Source organism: Phaethon lepturus, unplaced genomic scaffold (genome assembly GCF_000687285.1).
Source record: "Phaethon lepturus isolate BGI_N335 unplaced genomic scaffold, ASM68728v1 scaffold23988, whole genome shotgun sequence".
Lineage (NCBI taxonomy): Eukaryota > Metazoa > Chordata > Aves > Phaethontiformes > Phaethontidae > Phaethon > Phaethon lepturus.
In genome coordinates this window covers 37,367-56,759 of record NW_010560087.1, presented here as the reverse complement: position 1 = coordinate 56,759, position 19,393 = coordinate 37,367, and the positions used below count along the sequence as shown (strand labels likewise).

The following is a 19,393-nucleotide window of genomic DNA, read 5'->3' as shown; positions in this document are numbered from 1 at the left end:
GGGGGGCAGGTTGGTGGCCCCAGGGGGGCAGCTGGGAGCTGCTGTTACTGACTCTCTGGAGGCTTCATCCTGGCATCAGGGCAGAGCAGTCCTGCTTGGGTGGACCATGCTCAGTGGCAGAGATGGCATGGGAAGGTTCCTCCTGAAGCAGTAGTGGAAGAGGTTTAGACCCAAAAGAGGCTGTTGATAGCCATAAGTGATAAGAAAAAGACAGATTAATTATGATATCTAGATCAAATACAGAGCAAAGGGGTTATTAGTTTGCTCTGAATTGGATCCCAGCTATAGTTTATTTAAACAATGGTCCTGCAGGTTGTTTGTCTTGGACAGGGGTTTGTTTTACTGTGGTGTTGCTCATTAACAGTGTATGTGATGTGCTGGGTGCTGTAGGAATGTGGTCCTGTCCTGGAGAACTTCCAATATAGCATCATAGGAAAGAGTTGTGCAGGTGTGTGACTAAACATGGCTTTTTCTGATGTTACAAGAATAGTGATCAGCTTCAATGCATAAAGCACCTTCTGTCACAGTATAAATAGGACCTTTCTCCTTAGGTTATGTCCCTGGATTGATGAATCTGTGCTTTGGGCTGTTTATTCAGCAGGTTTGATACAAGTCCTGGGCTCTTGAAGGGAAGCTTTCCCCAGTACCACCCCTGAGGAACATTACGTGCAGTATTCCAGCTTCTCCTGAAGATGCTGTGCCTGTCATCTTGATGTGGAGACGATTAAGTCTCTGATACTGCTGCAAGCCTCTTTCTGTTGGTGTTTGTGTAAATGTCCTGTGTTGGCTCTTTGTGTCTGGCTCTCTGCTTTCTGTGTTTAGTCATGTTAATCTTCACTCCTGGTTTATGAGGAGTTATAACAGCTTTTCCTCTCTTGCAGAGTGTTTACCATGCCTCTGGGAACGTTCCTCGTTCCTGTTCTCTGCTTCTTGGGAGCAGCAATTCCACGGGGACTGCAGTATGTCACCTTCTCACGCAATACTACGAAATTCCTCCACCTGTCTATGGACTTGGAATCTGGGACCATTTACTTGGGGGCCACCAACTTTCTCTTTCAGCTGACATCTGATCTGCTGATGAAGAGCATGGCTCAGACTGGACCAGTACTGGACAGTAAAGATTGCCTCCCCCCAGTCTCAAAGATGGAGTGCCCTCAGGCACACCACACCGACAATCACAACAAGCTGCTGCTGGTGAATGCGGTGCAGAAGGAGCTCGTTGTGTGTGGCAGTGTGCACCAGGGAATCTGTGAGAAGAGGAGCCTCACGTCCATCGACCATGTACTCTTCCGACCAGAGAGCCCTGGTGACACTCAGTATGTTGCTGCCAATGATCCCAATATCACCACTGTGGGACTCATAGCCTACTCAAAGGATGAGGTCCCCTTGCTGTTTGTGGGACGAGGGTACACTAGCCGAGGGGTTGGAGGAGGGATTCCTCCCATCACTACCCGAAATCTCAGGGCCCATGGAGGGGATGTTCAAGCAGCAGACTCTCACTCCATTTTCTCCTATGAAGAAACAGCAAAACTGGCTGTGGGCCGGCTCTCTGAGTACAACCACCATTTCATTAAATCCTTCACTTACCGCTCAAGCGTCTATTTCCTATTCTACCGTCGGGACCTCAAGTCTCAGTCACGTGAATACAAGACCTACATCTCGCGAATCTGCCTGGATGACTCTCATTATTACTCGTATGTGGAGTTACCTCTGCTTTGCCAGAGCAAAGCCAATACATACAGCCTCCTGCAAGCAGCTTATGTCACCCGGCCAGGAGAAGACCTGTCCCAGGGGCAGCTGGACACCGAGGGGGAAGTGCTGTTTGCAGCCTTCTCTGCCTGGCAGACGACTTCTGGCAAACTGAGCGAGGAGTCTGCACTCTGTGTCTATGCAATGGAGGAGGTGGATCGCCTAACCAACTGGACTAGGGATGTTTGCTACATGAGAGATGGGAAGTCAGAAGAAGGGATGGAAGTGGCATATATTGAATATGATGTCAGTTCCAACTGTGTCCAGCTGCCAGCGGTAAGTTGCTTTGCACCTTTGCCAGGGTAAAGAGTAGTCTGGAGCGTCTTCTTGTGTTGCTTTGTATTCCTGAAGTTATCCCGTTTCCCACAGGTGGATGTTGAAACCTGTTTGGGATAAAACCCCTCTGGGCTCAGGCTGTCTCTGCTACTGCAGCAATGCAATGCAAGAACCGTTGTGTCCTGTTTAAGTACAGTCTCATTGCTGCTGCAGCGCTCTGCCCCACATGGGCAGGTTTCCTTGCAGAGGGACATGGACTGTGTGTGGCAATGGGGAGGGCATCTGGTGTGACCTGGCCCTGAGGCCTGTCTCATGGCAATACCAGGCGAGAACACTGAGGCTGCAGTTCAGGTTGTTCTTTATCAGTAATTTCATGTCCTGGACTGCACTGCAGGGAAGAGAGGAGTACGTGCATGTGCAGCTGTGTGTTGGGAAGGGAGTTTAAGGGGTGTACTGTGTCCCTGTTGCTTATGGTGAGGTGCAACTCACAATGTTTTCCTGCAAGGACACCCAGGAATGAAAAAGAACATAAGGAAAAACAAGTGTCAACAAAATCCTAATTTCCTACAGACTGCATTAGTCCTGCAGGATTTTGTGCCCAAGGAAGACCTTTTCCTGACCTGGCTCTTCTTTGTCTCTAGAGCTGTAAGAGGTGACAATCCTTCTTTAAATTCTATGACAAAGGCATGATGGGATGCTGCAGGATAAAAACGTGAACTGAAGTGGCTGCGACCCCGAATCTTTGCAGTTTGTCAGCCACGCTGGCTGGTGCTGCAACATCGGGGATGGTGACACAAACACAGAGCAGCAGTGTTCTGCTGGGGCAGTGCTGGATGCAGCGTCCCGGCATGAGGCTCTGTGGTTATGAGTAGCCTGTTTTCACCGAGGGCGTTGCTACTCCTTAGCAGAGCAGCATGTTATCTTGTGTCTTCCTTCCACAGAACAGGCTGTCCAGATAATTGCCTCTTCCCAGCCTTGTGCTACAAAGAGCAAAGTGGTACCACAGAGCTTTGGAAGTCTCTGGGGTTGGGGGTGTGGTCCAAAACCAGTTTTAAAATTATGGTTTTCCTTTCGGTAGCTAAAGCTGACTGTAGAATACTTGTGGGACAAGGGAAGGGTAGAGAGCAGACTTGGAGCAGGACAAATGTAAGGTCAGGAGAAGTACAAAAGAGTTGGGAAGCAGGAGACTGCCCAGCTTGATGTCCTGCTTTCACTGTATCTCTCAGCCATGCCCCACATGTCTCTTGTGGTGCCGCGTGGAAGGAATTGTCACAGGTGATTTTTAGGGGAGCTTTGGGGAATTAAATGTCAAACCGGTGTGAGTACTTTAGAAAAATCCTTCATTCAAAATGACGTAAAGTATTCCTGTTCCATTTGATCCAGTGAGGAAGTGGGTGCACAGGGTGGGAGAAAAAGGCCAGTTTTGCTACGTGATTCCTGGCGCATGATCCCAGGCTCCCAGCTGCACAGTTTGGCACTAGTGGGTTGACTAAAGTATGGCGTCTTATTAACAAGCGTGTCCAATGATATGTAAATGTCCTAACAAACTTTATCCTTCACCATTCAGTACATGGTAGCGGTTGTCATTAAGATTGTTTCTAACAACACATAAGGGTCTGTGCCAGCTCCAGCCTGCTCCATTCAGTGCCGAGTGGAAGCGGCTGTCAATGAACATTTTATGCAGGAACAGTTTTAACTTGGTTTCAATGGTGGCAGCTTGTGCTGTACGTAAGGATAATGCTAATTAATTTCACATTTTTCTGCCTCCAAACCAGCCTGTGCACAAGGTATGCCCTTTTCCCTAGTTAGCACTGCCTCCTGTTTTTAGCCCATCAGGAGAGGCTAAGATTGAGTTTTACAGTTCAATACAATCTCTTCAACTAGGAAAAAAAAAAAGCTTGTTTTTATTAGAATTTCAGAACCAGTTCATTTGTTCTAGTTCACTGGAGATCCATTAGTCTTGAGATGCAGGAGACTGTAGATGCTGTTAGTGACTTGGTAATTGGAACTGTGAAACATGTTTCTGCAAAGCTTGGGAAGGCTGCATATCTTCTGTGGGTGCAGTTTTCAAGGTATGTAACTTGTCCTTTTGCACCGAGCTTTCAGTTCTCTTCATGCATAGATACAGATTTGTCCTGTTGTTGCTTCTCACCTGTGCAATGTAGGAAAGCGCACACCAGAATTCACGGCAGCAGCTTCATCCAAACTTGCTGCATCACGCTGGATGATCCCTGAAGTGTATTTTCTGCTGTGTTGCCAAGACGTTATTCGCTGAAAACAATTCAAACAGCTTCTATGTAAATTTATATAAGCACTTTATACAATTATCATGGTCTTAATCCTGTGGAATGGAACAAGTTGCAGCTCTTGGCTGTGATTAACTGCGCTGCAGACAGTCCCTGTGAGGCCACAGGCAGGCTGTGCCAGCACTGGGAGAGCTTGCGCAGGTCACGTTGGTTTATGGTAGATAAATGTCGTGTGTGAAGTGACTTGCCCTTGGCATCGCATATGGGCAACAGCAATGCTTAGCCAACTCGGTTACAACTATTTCTGATTTGTGTGCTTTTTTTTTTTTAAGCAAACTTTAAAAATCGGCCTCAGAAGTGAGGTCATTAGGCTCCAGGGTTTGTCTACATTGATGCAAAGGTTGCTAGAATCCCATTCAAAATAAACACTTGATGCTTTTGAGTATGAAAATTTGGCTGTGACCCACTTCCTATTAAATGCTATAGTAACTGGACAACTGAAAAAATAGAAATCTTCAAGTTACAAGAAAGTGGTTGGAAGAAGCTTAAGAATCAAGTGACAGCTGATAAGAAAAATATCTGTCACTGAACATGAATGATAGCTTAGAGGAAGGTAAAAACTAGCGATCATTAAAAATTGTGACCTCCTCTGAGACTTTTAAGTCAGAGCCATACACCTAGTATGTAGGAAATCACTTGAAGTATTTGAAAGGAAAGCAGTAAAGCATCAGAACAAAAGTAATGCTGGTTAATAACTGGCATGGTTTCTTACGTGGAACTGCCATGTCAAGCCTTGCTTCCCTGCTAAAATACATTTGAGAAGTGAATAGAGGTCAGCAGGCTAAATATGTTTTACTGTGGGATTTCCATAGACTTTGTCAAAAGCTTCTGATAATTTTTAGTTTCTCCAGGAAGCAGTCAAGTATTAAAAAGAAAAAAGCAAAACCCAAACAAAAAAAAAACCCAAATAAACAACAACAACAACAACAAAAAAACACCACACAAAAAAAACCCAGAGAAATGGGAGGAGAGGAGGAAAAAAGGTCAGGTTTCCATGGGGTCAGCATGGGCTGATGAGCAGATGCTTCAAGAATGCCACGTTGTGCTGTTATCACTGACCTCCGGCGGGGGCAGCTCCATTGCCTGGTGCCGGATGGCACCGAGCAGCTCAGTGCTGCCAAATGCAAAGCCACGGACATCAGACAGAAGGAATACGTAACCCTGCTCACAAGGAGTCTAAATACAACCGCTTTGCCCGAGGCAAGAGAGGGAGCTGGAGTCCGTGTGGACTGTGCAGTTAATGCCTCTGCTCCACATGCAGCTTCGTAAGAGTAATTAGTAAGGGGCTGGAGAGGAGGGTGAAAATGTTATTCATAAGGGATTTCATGGTGAAAATCATCAGTTTACACGAGTCCTATAGTTTGAAGACAAGCCACTGATAGATTAAAAAAATTACGTTTTTAATAGTAATTGTTGGGTGAACAATCCTCCATTCAGTCTCCAAAAGGATACTGTAAAATTAAAGTGGACACAGAACAACATGTCAAAGAAAGATAGAAAGCAATGGAGGAACTAACCTAGACATGACTGGGTTTGTTACTTAGGAAGAAGATTAATCATAATGGAATATCTTCTCTCTATGTGTACAAATAGTAAATAAGTTGGCAGCTTTCATTCTCTTTCCTTTAGAATTCGGTAAGTGAAGGTTTGGTGGAACTGGGAGGGATCTAACTGGAACAGAAGGATGACTGTTCTTGCACAATGCTGTGGAGTTAATTTCAGGAATCTCACAAGCCTCAGAAGAATTGAAGCAGTGTGCAGAGATGACTCTTGTCTTGACTTTTTGTGGATCTCTGGTTGTATGCATTCTATGATTTTTATGTGTAGCTAGTAAGCTCTCTGGAGCAGGTTGTGCTCCACCCTGTGTTTATGTATATCCTAATGCTTTGGGATTCTACTTAGAATCTGAATTAGAATTTGTAGGTGATACAACAAAACCATGCTAATTGTTGGAGGCGATGCTTGAGACCAGGCGGTTGGTTCTGTTTTGTACTGGAAGCAGGAATTCTCATAATCTTGTTTTGTTCTGAAAAATACAATGAATCTTCCCCAAAGCTGTATAATGGCAATGTGTAACCAATGTTTTTTAGAGAGCTTAAGAGTTGGTTGCTTAATAGAGTTTTGACACATTTCATGATGGATGTGTCTGTTATGCTGAATGGACGTAACTGAAACGTCGGCAGGATTCTGTGAAGGTACAAACAGCCAACATACCTAAGCTAATTATTAAAAACTGGGTTTGCTCTCAGTCAAAAAGCCTACAGGTGTTCAAAGCTGAATTCAGTGCTGGGGCACCTCTTCAAGGAATTTGTGTGGAAGGGGATGGTGGGAAGTGTTAAAGGTACTAATGTTCCTCATATCCATTTTTTGGTACTGATTTCCCTGTTCTTTCCACTCCCCAAAAAGGACACCCTGTATGCATACCCCTGTGGCTCTGACCACACTCCCAGCCCTATGGCCAGCCGGGTACCCTTGGAAGCAGCCCCCCTCCTGGAGAAAACAGAGGCCCGTCTGACAGCCGTGGCAGTGAATGTGGAAGATGGCCACACCATTGCTTTTCTGGGAGACAGCAGAGGGAGACTGCACAAGGTACGATCTGGATGTGACAGGAAGCAAAGAGAATAAAACTTAATCAGGGATGCTCAGGTGGGGAGGGGAAAAAAAGGCAATTTCTCTTGTCTCTTGGGAGATCTGGTTCCTACTAAAGATCATTAATATCAGATGGCCTCTTCTCACACTGTGCTGACTGTTGAGAATGCGAATGCCCCAAACAGTGGTCACATTGCCTTTGGTTACATCTCCACTGAGCCAGCTTCAGGGCTGGTGCATCCTATGTGGCTTCCACAGGTATTGTTGGGCATATGCTTCATGTGGCTGAAGTCCCTGCATCGAGATTTTGGGGGGAGGTTGAAATTCTCACACATAGCAGTGGTTCCAGCTTGTTCCTGTTGTAGGACAGATGCCTCCAACTCCTGTTCTGACACTTTCTCTACATATCACTGTGACTCTCTTGCAGGTGTACTTAGGAGCAATGGGAGATGCACGTATATACGCTTCTTTAGCTATCCAGTTAAACAGCATGGTGAGTGGAGACCTACTGTTTGACCAGTTGCAGGAGCACCTCTTTGTCATGACCCAATCAATGGTAAGAGCAATAAAAACCCTTCCACAGAAGAGGTGAAAGCATTTGGGGTCCAGACAAACTACTGATGGGAGTGGGGAAGGCGGAGAAACGGTGTCTATAGTTAAGCCTGTGCTGGGCAGCAGCTGCCTGCCACTCTGGCTTACAGGGATGGGGCCTTCTGCAAAAGCTGGAAGAAGCGTGGAAGAAGTCTTGTTACCCTAAACCGTGGCCTGTTTGCATGTGTATTTCCGTAAGTCAGGCTGTATCAGCAGTGATGGAAGAATGTGAACTGCAGGCTATAAAAGGCTGCTCCATTGGCAAAGGACTGCAAATTCCTGGGTTCCTCTGTGTTGAGCAGGAACTGTTTGGACAACAGTTTGCATCTCCATCTGAGCAGAAGTATGTCACCCTTCTGGGTTCACAAGTAATGTGACCTGTCTTGACTTTGCAAAAGAGTAAAAAGAGAAAACGGAGGTTTTGTGTAATTAAAACCATGTCACTTCTCCTGATTTTAATCAGTTAAAAGATTAAGCTGTTCTTCTGTAGGCATGTAACCTACAAAAAGTAGAGATGTGTGGGAAATATCTTTGGATAGAGGTGCGCTCTGACCAGATACATAACAATAGACTTGCAGATGAAATCAACCATGCAAGGCACCTTTCCCTCTTCTCTTGCTTTCTGTAATTCTGTCTGTGCCCAGTGGCAGTTGGAGGAGAAGAGGCATTGCGATGCCTCAGGCTCTTGGGGTATTGGTGTCTGCTGAGTAGGAAATCCAGCTATGGATACTTTATTTGAGAGGATTTGTACAACACCGCTCATATCAGCTCTTGAGCTGGCAAGAAAAGGATCCTCCTGGCAAACGAAAAAGCAGCCCTTGAGTTACCCTGAAGGGGGGGTTGGGGGGAGCATGCTGGAAAACCACTGCTTCCCTTCACCCCCCCCACCAGTGCACTTTGAGATACGCACAAATTTTGTAACACTTCAAAGAAGGAGTTGAAATCTGTGAGTGGAAAAAGATTAGGGAAATCTGAAATATATCCTTAACAGTAATTGTTCTGTCAGTTAAAAAATGCAAATTACATCATGTACTTAGCAAAAGTAATACGTCAGGGATTAGAAGTTGATATTTTAAAGTAACTGACAGTGTAGTAGCTGAAGTGTAGTAGTGGATCAGAGATGGCAAGAGCCTGAAATCAGCAAGGGTAGTAATTTAAAGTTGAAGTGTTTTGCAAGTAAAACTTACCCCCAGGTGGCAGAAGGTTTTTGGTCCACACTGATCAAAGCTTCTTGGTCTACTTTCAGTCAAAATGATAGTTCTGCCAGATAGAGCTGAGCAATAGTGCAGATGCATTCAGAGGCCTCACCTGGAGCTGCCGTCTCCAGCTTCAGTCACCTGTGTGTCAAGAGAAATGATCTCCCATGACAGAGTCCAGAAAAGCAAAGAGTGAATGGTATTCAGTCTACTATTCTTTGATCCATTTTGTTAAGATATAGTTTTATCGCTAAATAAACTCTCCTTCTTGTAGAAAGTGTCACAGATAACCCATTAATACACTTTTGCAGATAACCCATTAATACACAGCAATACACTTCGCTTACCTCAGTGCCTCTGTGCAGCCTGATGCTTAGGTGTCCTTCACCAAGATGTGAAATGGCCATTCAGATGGGCTTTGGAAACTTGTTCCTTTTCTCTTTATTTTTATGCTATATTGGGGATTAAGAAGTTGTTTCAGTGAGCACGCAGATGATGGTACTTGCTAGTTAGGCAGAAGAAGCCATAGGCCTGGGCCCTGTGTTGTGTGTGCTGTATTTTCACTGATTTCTTCCTCTGACAGGTGGTCAAGGTTCCCATACTGGAATGTTCCCTGTACTTGGACTGTGAATCTTGTCTGGCGCTGAATGATCCCTACTGTGGCTGGTGTGTCCTTCAGGGACGGTAAGACAGATCCATGATCACCTGCAAAGATTTTGGAGGGATAGTGCTTTACTCTCTTCCTTATGTCTGTGTGTCTGTGTATGTCGGTGTGTCTGGATTTAGTTTATTTTTAGTTCCTTTATGGGATGTCATCTCTTAACTTACTGTTCCTCTGTCTGCCTCCCTAAAAACACCGCCAGCAGTCACAGTCATACACAAGGGTATCTTTCCATTACTTTTTGTGTCTTTGGTCAACAGTCACGATGCTCCTGTCCAGTGGATTTCAGCCTGGTTTTAGTCTGACTGCAGCTCCAACTGCCTCATTTCACATGTAGAGAAACTATCTTACCTCTTCTTCTGGTGTCATTCTCTTGTTTAAGCACTCTTTTTCACTTCTTGCTCCCCTACTGATGTTGCTTAATGAGACATGGTTTATTCCAGCGTGTCTGTCTGCTTGCTGGCTCTGTCTCCCTGTAGAATGCTATAGGAACTAGCTTATGACCCTTGAAGCCCAAAAAGTGCCTACCCATCTATATTTTGGCAACAGTTCCTCCTATTATTGAAGGTGGTGGGAGGCTGGGATTTCCATGGCTGGTGTAGCAGCTTCCCCAAGGCTCTAGCAAGGCTTCAGACAGCTGGTGTCAGCTTGGAAGCCGAAGGTGCTGGAACTGCACAGATCTCTCATAGGGCTTCTTGCTATTTCCCTGCAGGTGCAGCCGTCACTCTGAGTGCTTGCGGTCCAGGTTGAGTGAGCAGTGGCTCTGGAGCTTTAACTCTACACAGCAGTGTCTGTCTGTCCAGTCACTAACTCCAGCCAACATCAGCAGAGAAGAAAAGAGAAATGTGAGTGGTGATGATCCTCTGATGACGCTCAAGCATGTAGAAGGTCCCCTGCAAACTTTGAGGAGTCACAAGTCTTCCTGTTGTTTTCGGTGGGGTACTGAATCACCGAGCCTTCAAGCACATGTTGTCTGCCTCACATAAGGGACTTAACAGCTTGGCTGTACCAGGAGATAATTTCATTGGTTTTCTCTCAAAATTAAATGTCCTTGCCTGCTAAGAGTTACTGGGTATTCTGGAGTATTTGATGGCTGCTTGGGTGGGGTCTCTCCTTGGCTTAGTACCTATAAGGTGCCCATGTCTGTGGTTTCACAGTGTTTTTGACACTTGCTGTCAGGAAGACTGAAAGGAGCTACCCAAAATTACGACTTCGGTCTGGCGTCTGAGAGCTGGCAGAAAAGCTAAGAAGGTGCTGCAGCATTTTGAAGTCTGTCATTGTGACAGGAGGTGGCAAAAACCTGTCTTTTACTAGAGACTTGGGCAAAGGGGGAAGTTGACAGTTGCTTGGTGGATGCCAAGTTCAGTTTGGGAATGGCAAGAAGTGATGAATGGAACAGTCAGTCCTAGCAGGCATTATAGGAAGATGGGTGTATATGTAAATAACTACTTTATGGGGCTGTTACTTTGAAAAAATAGAACCAGAAAATTAGATGAAGAAGAATGTATTAGAGGGCAAATTATTTACTGCGTGTTATTGAATTGGTAGATATTCCTGGCTATCTCAGACTTACCTTCTCTCCGTGAGGAAGATTTTTACTCATGTTACTTTGAAGATTATGAAAGCCCAGCAGTTCTGACAGAGTCAGGCATCATGTGTCCTTCTCCAGATCCCAGCCAAGCACCAACTTTGCCAACAGGAGCAGGTCAGTGAAATGCTTTAAATGGAGCGTGATAGCTCTGATAATATTGTGGGGAGAAAGTACATTGTAGGTCCATCAGATTGCTAGGATTAACAGCCATGAATGTATGTGGTCTGTCAGCAGGTGTTAATTTCATTCTGTCGTAATACCGGTTTGCTTTCTACTTGTGTGTCGCATACATCCTGTGCTATTTTGGGCTGTTGCCAAATTCTGGTACTTGGAAAGGAGATCCTGCTTGAAGGGTTGTATGCAAATCTGAATATGATCTGAAATGCAGTCTAGAGTGGTGGCTGGTTTGGCAGCTTTGTCATAAATCTGGAGAGAGAACACGCTTAAATACCGCTTTATTATTTAAATAAAACAAAATGCAAACCTTCTTAAAATCAACATAGTAGTGGGAGAAGGAAGTACATGTAAAGAAAGGCAAGGAGAGACCTGCAGTCCTTAGAAATTAATCTACAATGCAGCATAACCTCAGAAAATATATAGTCAGCCTTCTATTACCATGAACAATAACTGGCTGAATATTGCTAATTGGCCACTCTAAAGAACCTGGGAAGTTCTCAGTTTATAGTCTTTGCATTGGCTTTTACCCAGCCTGTCAATGTGAGCTCTGATGAGCTGATCTCTTTGAAGAGCTTGTTCATCTGAAGTAAAAGGCAGGTGTTGGTTGGGAAGCATTCCATGCGATTCACCTAAATGGCTAAACAGACTTTCTGTGCGAGTATGCAGCTGGCTAATAGGTCTGAAGCAATCTCCATGGACATAACATGACAGCAGAACCCAGCTAACACACTCACTCATTCTCAAATTCCTTAATTTGCAATATTATTTGCAATATTATTATAGCTGTTGGCTTTCACATGGCTTTAGTCTGGAACAAACTGACCAGGTCTCCATTCAGGGTGGTCAGGCACAGAGGGAAAGGGCTTCATGCGCTGCCACTACAGGCAGAGTGGGCAGGATTGGCTCCCTGTTTAATTCTGCAAATGTGGGCCTGAATTTAAGCACAGTTGTGAAAAATGAGTTAGATAAAGCCACAGTCTGGTTCTCGTTATTCCAGGCTTCAGATATTCTTATTGACTCCTTTGTAGGTCAGTCTTGCTTTTATTTCCAGAGTCCATAGATGCTGTGTTAACTTTCATATTGCATCTCTGAGGCTCAACAAGTTGCTTCTGTTTTCTAACCTAAACTCGCTCATGGATGGTTTGTGTCCTTTTGATCTATTTGTGTTGTCCTTTTCCGTGCACAGCTCTTCTCCCCCTCAGTGAACTATGGTCAGGCATTCTTAGCACAGAGTTTTGCCGTATTAACTGTGCCACCTTTTTCTTCATGTTCTTTTGATACTCAGACTTCCTCTCTCCTTCACTGTATTGCTGACCCTTCTTTGCACGGTTTCTGAAGATGGTAACCAGAATCATACACTGTTTTGTAAATGAGATCTTATCAGGACCCTAGGTACCAGCACTTTCATATTCCTACTTATAATACTTCTCCCAGCTCACTAAAATAATTGCCGTTTTTTCAGCTTTGTTTTAAAGGTTGCATACCAGCTTATCTGTCACTTTTAAGCTTTTGAGTTCCAAGTTGATAGCAGAAACTCTTACTCTCAATTTGCAGGTGCTCAACCTCATCTTCTGTACTGTTGAACCATGTTATTGGCAGTCATGGGAAATAATGTACTTTTTGGAGAAAGGAATATGTATAAATATGGTGTCATAACCCTTGAAATCCTGGGAGGTGTTAGCCTTTCCACCACTGCCAAATACAATCACCTCTATGACAGTAATGGGAGTTGACAGTACTGCAGTGACTTCTGCCTCCAGCTGCGATACCCTTATTTCCTCCTAATTGCAGGGTTTCATACACCATCAGCTGTTTTACTAGCATATTGCTTCATTTGTCATCCTATCAGGAACCCAGCTTAGGCCTGACTGATCCTTCACCAGACATGTTAATTGTTTTGTTGTGAATAGAGCTTGCTTGCAAGAAGAGGTCTGAATTCTGAGAGAGAAATGATGGACAAGCTTCTTGTTACTTATTTTTATAGCAGACTATATTGGAGAAATGGCAGCTCCTGGACTTGAGCAGAGTATGCAATATATTCCCATTATTTGGAGAACTAATACCCAAGTCTAGGGTTGGGGGCATTTGTCTGGTCTAGAACAAGATTAATTAGCTATTTGAGTACTGTCATATGCAAAATGTCTCCTTCAGGGTCTTGCTGTCAGCTGCAGTAAGTTTGACAGTCTTTGCAGCTATTTGGTCTATCAGAAAACAGTCTCTTCCCAAAGAGAATTGGGCTATCCTGAGGCTTGTAGTTGACATGAGACTTGGATTTAAAGCAGATAAGCCTTCAGTCATTGCGAGTGACATTACAAGTTTTATAAACCTCTTCACTGACTCACTTCTTAGTCTGGACATAGAACAAAGCTCTCAAGAGGAAGGCAGTATGTGAAAGGCATGTCAGTTCTAAGTTTTGCTTTGGATAACAAAGGCAGGCAATCGGCTTTGAGTCTGGAATGTTACATCTTCCTCTAAATGGCAGTGGAATTATAGCATATAAAGACGGAGGGATCTTCAGACTAGTCTTCCTTCCCATGGGTTGGCAAGAGCTGTCATAAACTACTCCTGACAAACTTGTCCAACCTGTTTTTAGTGTCCATAGGATAATCCAGTGATTGAGATGCTAGAAGCGTGGAAGGGAATTTGTCTCCATGTTTGACGGTGTCTTTCCTAAAGCATGCCATGTCTCTTAACAGTATGGCAGACTTATAGTGGCTCCATTTCTAAGAAATTTTTATTTTCATTTTCAGATCATGTCACCATAAAGCTCGTTGTGCGTTTCCATGACATCTTCATTGCTTCTGTGGACTTCTCTTTCTATGACTGTGCTGCAGTGGCCCTGCTGTGGAAATCGGCACCGTGAGCACCTGCTTTTTCTTGTCTGTAGTTATAGGGAGGGTGGCTGTTCCTTCCTGGGTCGTCTTAGGAGCTGCTTTTCTATCATTGTTCCAGGTGCCAGAAGTGTGTGAGCAGTCTCTGGGGATGTAACTGGTGCATCCAGCAGCACCTCTGCACCCACAAAGCAGCCTGTGAGGAAGGAACCATTATCTACAACGAAAGGGTGCGTGTCCTACTCAGTCCTAGTCCTATGTTCTATAACAGCCTCAGCAAGTAGCAGTGAGTCAGATCTCTTCTCAGGTAAAATAGCAGCTGTCAGTGGCATCAAGCAAGGAGGTGACCTGTTGGAGCAGAGCCTCCCCTTGGAGCGACACAAGGCTCTACACCTCTGATGTTACAAGGCCTTGCTAGGTTTCTAGGGAATTGCCATCAGATGAAGCAGTCACCCTTCTCCTGGGGTTATCCAGCCTGTGTTTTCAAAGCGAGGGACAGAGCAAGCTGGCAGGGAGATGCCCGGGTTGTGGCTACCACAGGTGGCCTTGCAGTTTTGTGGGGGATGAAGGCAGACAGACCTCCCTCTGAGTGGAGGGAAGTGCAGGCATCTGTGGGAAGAGGGAATGTTGCTGGATCTTCTGCACTGTAAGCATTCCCCAGTCCCACCCCAAGACAAGGTGGCATGAGATGTAGTTCTCATTGAAATCCAGAGTGTGAAGCAGCCTCTTGTGAACACTACTACAGGAAGTAATACGGAGTGTTTTTCTGCCTGGATTTTATTCTGTTTTGTTTCTCTCTCTCTCTTCTCACGCCACCATGTTGTTTTTCTCTAGGCCCAGATCCCAACCTCAAGTGTGTTTCCTTCTTCAGCAGCTCCCCTCACCAAGTCCTCTACCACAGCCCCAACCGCAGCCACAAAACCCGTCACTCCCCCCATGCGTGTGGTACCAAGCACTGTGCCCCCGACAGAGCCCAACCACGTCACGCTCTCCACAGCCTCGGATACAACAACTGAGCCTACAGAAACCCTCAGCTATACCCTCAGCTATACGGACTTGACTCTCTCAACTGAAGCAGCTTCTCTCCAGGCCATCACAGAATCCCCTCTACCACCACCAGCAGACAAACCTGCTGTCACTGTGCCAGAGACAACTTCTCCTGCTGCAACTGTCCTCACCAGCCCATCCAAAAACGTGGATCATGCAGCCTTGCCTACTGAAGGGCCAGCCACTGCCCAGGAGCCACAGCATACCAACCCATCTACCACCCTAGCGGGTAGCCCTCTGCACACATCTGCAGCAGCAGTAACACCTTCCCCTCATGTCACCAGTTTGAAGTGGCCTCTGAGTTCTTTTCCTACCACAGAGGCACTGACATCTGCCATCCCATCTCCCCAAACCCCCAGCCAGGTGCCAGGGGGCCCTGCTGCCTCTGATGACTCTCCCGGATTGCTGGGAACTGAACTACCTGCTTCTGAGCTCCCACCATCAGCTCCCCCAGACTGGCTGCTGGAAGAAGGCATGGAGCTTCAGGACACAGAGGACTGGATGGATTTGCTGCAGGCTGAGAATGACACATCTCCCTTCTCTGCTTCTACTCTTCTGTCGGGTGATGGCGATTCTTCAGAGAGGGATGTCCCTGACTTTCCCAGGATCCTCCACCCTGACCTTGACTATCAGTATGATGCCCCTGAGTTTTGGGAGGAGGTGAGTTGCTGGGCTTTGGAATTCATAATCTAAGGCTGTAACACTTTGAAATTTTCATACAGATTGCTGGTCTAGTATTTCAGCACACAGGAGAAGTCGTGCCTTCTGAGAGTATAGAAGCTGACCGCTATAATATGCAGAGAAGTGGCAGCCTGAGGAAGAAAAATGTCAGCAAGGTTCCCGGGTCTTGTAGAAATGCTGCTGGCCTGAAGGTGGCAGCTGCTGTGATGTTCAGCATATTCACAGCTTTCTGCTGTTCACCTCTTTCAGCTCTTGCATTGCTTTCTCGGAACTTCATGGTAAAGAAGCACAGCTGTGTCTTTGTTCACGCAGGGCTCGTTTCTCTGTTGGCATGTTAGGCTTTGATTCCCTGTGTCAGAGCCATGGAGGTCTCTTTCTCTAAAGACCTGTGTTTGTTTTCAGAATGAAGAGCTTAGCTGGGGTCCAGATGCATGTCCCTGTGTGCAGGGAATCCAGGGCTCTTCGCTGTTTCCAGTCAATGTGGCAAGGAAGATAACCCTGCTGGGAAAGAATTTCCACCTCTATCAGGTAGTCAGCTCAACACCATTAGGATTGAGAGACTGTATTAATGCAGAATGTTGTTTGGGCAATCTGTCCACTGGACTGCTAAAAATACGTGTAAGACACAGTTGTGGCTCTGCCTAAGTTTTTCCTGTTTGCAGAAACAGCTAGAGGCATGACCTGCTTCTGTGAATAAAGAATTACATAGCTGGATTTATTAGTTGGTAGGAGGTCACCCAGAGGAAGGGAGAATACAGGTGTACAACAACCTGCTGGAGAAGATCTGCATGGGTTAGGATTAAGTTGCACCTGTGCTGCACTGTAGATGGTAGTTCTTGGAATAACTTCACGCTGAATCTCTGCTGATTGTTTGTTTCTCCATAAGCCAAAGATAAGTCATCTGTTCCCTTTCCTTTCTGGCATACTCATGTTAATGTGGCTATTCCTGTCGTACCTGAAACTTCTGCAATGGGGAAAACCACCCTTGAAAGCTATGTTTCTTGGGTGTGCCTCTGATAAAAATTCTCTTTGCTTCTCAAGACAGAAGACTGATTTAGTAACCTTTTACAAACAACCGCCTCACAACATGCAGCCCACAGACTAATTGTTACTTTATATGTTAAACTTGATACACTGCGCTGCTCAGAGGAGCAGGGCTGGTTACACATGCACATCCATCTTTTTTTACAGGAGGTAAAATTGCTCTAAGCAATTCAGTGGAAGATTTACAGGGGAGACAGAGAGAGAAAGAAGAAAAATACTCTTAGTTTTTGAGGTGCACTGTGTACTCCAGTGTGCACTGTGTGCTCCACTCCTCGCATTTCCAAGCCAGTGTTTCACAGAGACGTACAGGCATAACTTCACAGTCCCACTGATTTTTTTCTTTAAGTCCTCCTCCGGTGCTGAGTTCTCCCCACACTGACATACACGTGCTCCCTTCTAGGTGTTTTGTTTTCTATTGGTTTACCTTTCGTACATGGAGGCAGTGACAGCATAGAGAGCCCTTGAATATAGCATAGAGTTGGCATAACAAAGGGAATGAGAGGAGCACGCTGCCTGCACAGTAAGTGGCTTGGTAAAAGGTACTGAATTGGAGAGGCAGGAGTATACTGTCGTGTAGCAGGAAGTTCTGTATAGTTGGGAAATGGTACCACGTGTATTTTCTGCAGGACCAGCAGTGGGACTATGAGTGTGTCCTGAATTTGGAGGGGAGGACAGTGGTGATGGATGCTTATGTGGAGGGAGAAGAAACAAACCAGTCCCTCTGTTATATCACCTGCCAGATGAACCAGGTGAGTGCTTGGAATACAATGCCATTTCAGAGTTCACACTGGTGCTGGTTTTGTTCAGTAGGAGGCAAGCTCTTTGGGGAAAAGGGCATATTTTACAAAAATATTTGTAGAATATTTAGCACTATGGGGCCCTCATCTGCGATTATGCTGCCTGGAGGTACTGTTGTCTTCAACTTGCAGAAAGATTGTGCAGTCTGAGCCTCACAACCTGTTGTTGTATTTGCTGTAGTACGGGATGATGCCGTCTCTGAATCACCCATTGCAACCTGCCAGGACAGTGCCGCTCCTGCTTTAGCTTGAGGCACTGCTGTTCATGGTTCGCTGGATTGTCACTTATCCTGTGATGGTGGTTCTTCTGTGAAAAGAAAAATGCTATTAATACCAATTTTGGTTTTAGTGGTGGAAGCTAGCCCCTTGATTGTAAGATTAACAGGAAAAATTGAAACAGTCTTGTACATTTCTGGATGATGGGTGAATTTTACTTAGGGCAAGATTTGCTAACAGAGGTGTTATTTTTAGTTCACAAACTCATATAGTTAAGCAAGAGGAACAACATAGGGTCTGTGCACATGAGCCCGGCGGATCAGTTGTAATCCTGCATCTTCAGCTCTACTGTAATTAGAGAAATGCCAGCTTGAGCATTTTTCTGAACAGCTGGCTTGTAGATAGGAATTAGCCATTTAAGAATGCAGTTAGGAAGCTAGACAAGTATTGTTGTGAGCACACATTTGTTTTCAGTGTTTATTCTACTGAACCAATGCCTGCTGCTTGTTCTAGAGCAGAATTGTGACTGTGTGAACCAGTGAGGACAGGCCTGTGCTGCCTCTGCCCCAGTTAACGTTGCCTTGTCTGCATTGATGGGAAGCTCCATATAGGCTGTATGTGCCAGTGCACTACGCAGGATGGATGCTGATGCTTTTTGCCCATTCAGCTGGCTTGTTTGTGCCTCTATTAAGCCCTTTGTCTTGATGGTCTTTGTCTTTGCAGTACAGTTACACAGCGCCTCAACTCGAATTCAATGCTGTGGTGTTTGTGCAGAGGCGACGACACCTTCGAGTGGACAGTGCTGCAGATCTTCATGGTAGGAGTGGAACACCTCCCCAGCAAAAAGACAGCAGATGAGGTGGAAGAGAATTGAGAAATACTCAAATGAGGCTTTTGCATCTGTAGTAGTCCTATCATAGGGAAACTAAGGAAAACATACAGCTTCATTTCTGTTGCTTGTTACGGGGAAGAGAGGGGGAAAGGGTTCTGTGCAAGATGCAAAGTTGCTGGATTATTCTGTGCCCTAGGGGATGTTTGCAGATGCCTCTGAATTTTTCTCCTTTGCAGTGACTTTTTACAACTGCTCTGTGGGACACACTGATTGTAGCCGCTGCCAAACAGCTGACTCAAAGTACAACTGTGTGTGGTGTGGAGGTGACAACCCCAGCTGTATCTTCAGAGGCTCCTGCAAGGAAGAGATAGAAGACCTGTGTCCAGCACCTCTCATTCACTCTGTGAGTAACTTGCTCACTAGTCTACTGCACCCGGGGCAAGGAGGGCTCCATTCTCCAGTTGAAAACAAAGGGTTGTGAACTCAGAGTGTGAACAGTGCAGCTCAATAATACGTTGGCCATCTGAAGAGCAAGTTAGTCTTGTTCTACTGTAAACCCTCGGTGTTGTGAGGATGCTAGACTTTTGTGCTGGGCTTTCAGTTTGCTGACAGAGAACAGTTGGAAAAGATGCATTTGGATCTCATGTGAGCTGAAACTAGCACACCAGAAAGAGCAGAATCATTCAGGAGCTGGGAAAGGGTCCACAGATTGGATCCTCCAACTGTCCCGAGCCAGACCCTGAAACAGGTTAGCCCAGCTGAGCCTGGGGCAAAGGAGGGCAAAATCTAATGATAATGGCACAGCAAGG

The 19,393-nt window shown here is 45.5% G+C and overlaps 1 protein-coding gene across 2 annotated transcripts in view; it reads left to right on the top strand.

Moving 5' to 3' along the window:
* The first annotated feature begins 887 nt into the window (after window positions 1-887).
* The window catches only part of PLXNB1 (plexin B1), a 38,112-nt gene continuing 19,606 nt past the window's right edge, over window positions 888-19,393 (top strand). The window contains exons 1-13 of one of the 2 annotated variants that reach the window (XM_010293571.1): window positions 892-2,025; window positions 6,738-6,920; window positions 7,348-7,476; window positions 9,291-9,391; window positions 10,081-10,213; window positions 10,917-11,073; window positions 13,887-13,995; window positions 14,089-14,197; window positions 14,802-15,674; window positions 16,098-16,223; window positions 17,366-17,488; window positions 18,476-18,569; window positions 18,821-18,987. In XM_010293571.1, the coding sequence (XP_010291873.1) occupies window positions 892-2,025; window positions 6,738-6,920; window positions 7,348-7,476; window positions 9,291-9,391; window positions 10,081-10,213; window positions 10,917-11,073; window positions 13,887-13,995; window positions 14,089-14,197; window positions 14,802-15,674; window positions 16,098-16,223; window positions 17,366-17,488; window positions 18,476-18,569; window positions 18,821-18,987 (3,438 nt within the window). Of the gene's footprint in view, window positions 2,026-6,737; window positions 6,921-7,347; window positions 7,477-9,290; window positions 9,392-10,080; window positions 10,214-10,916; window positions 11,074-13,886; window positions 13,996-14,088; window positions 14,198-14,801; window positions 15,675-16,097; window positions 16,224-17,365; window positions 17,489-18,475; window positions 18,570-18,820; window positions 18,988-19,393 lie in introns of both variants that reach the window. The other variant, XM_010293572.1, reaches the window with a different exon arrangement.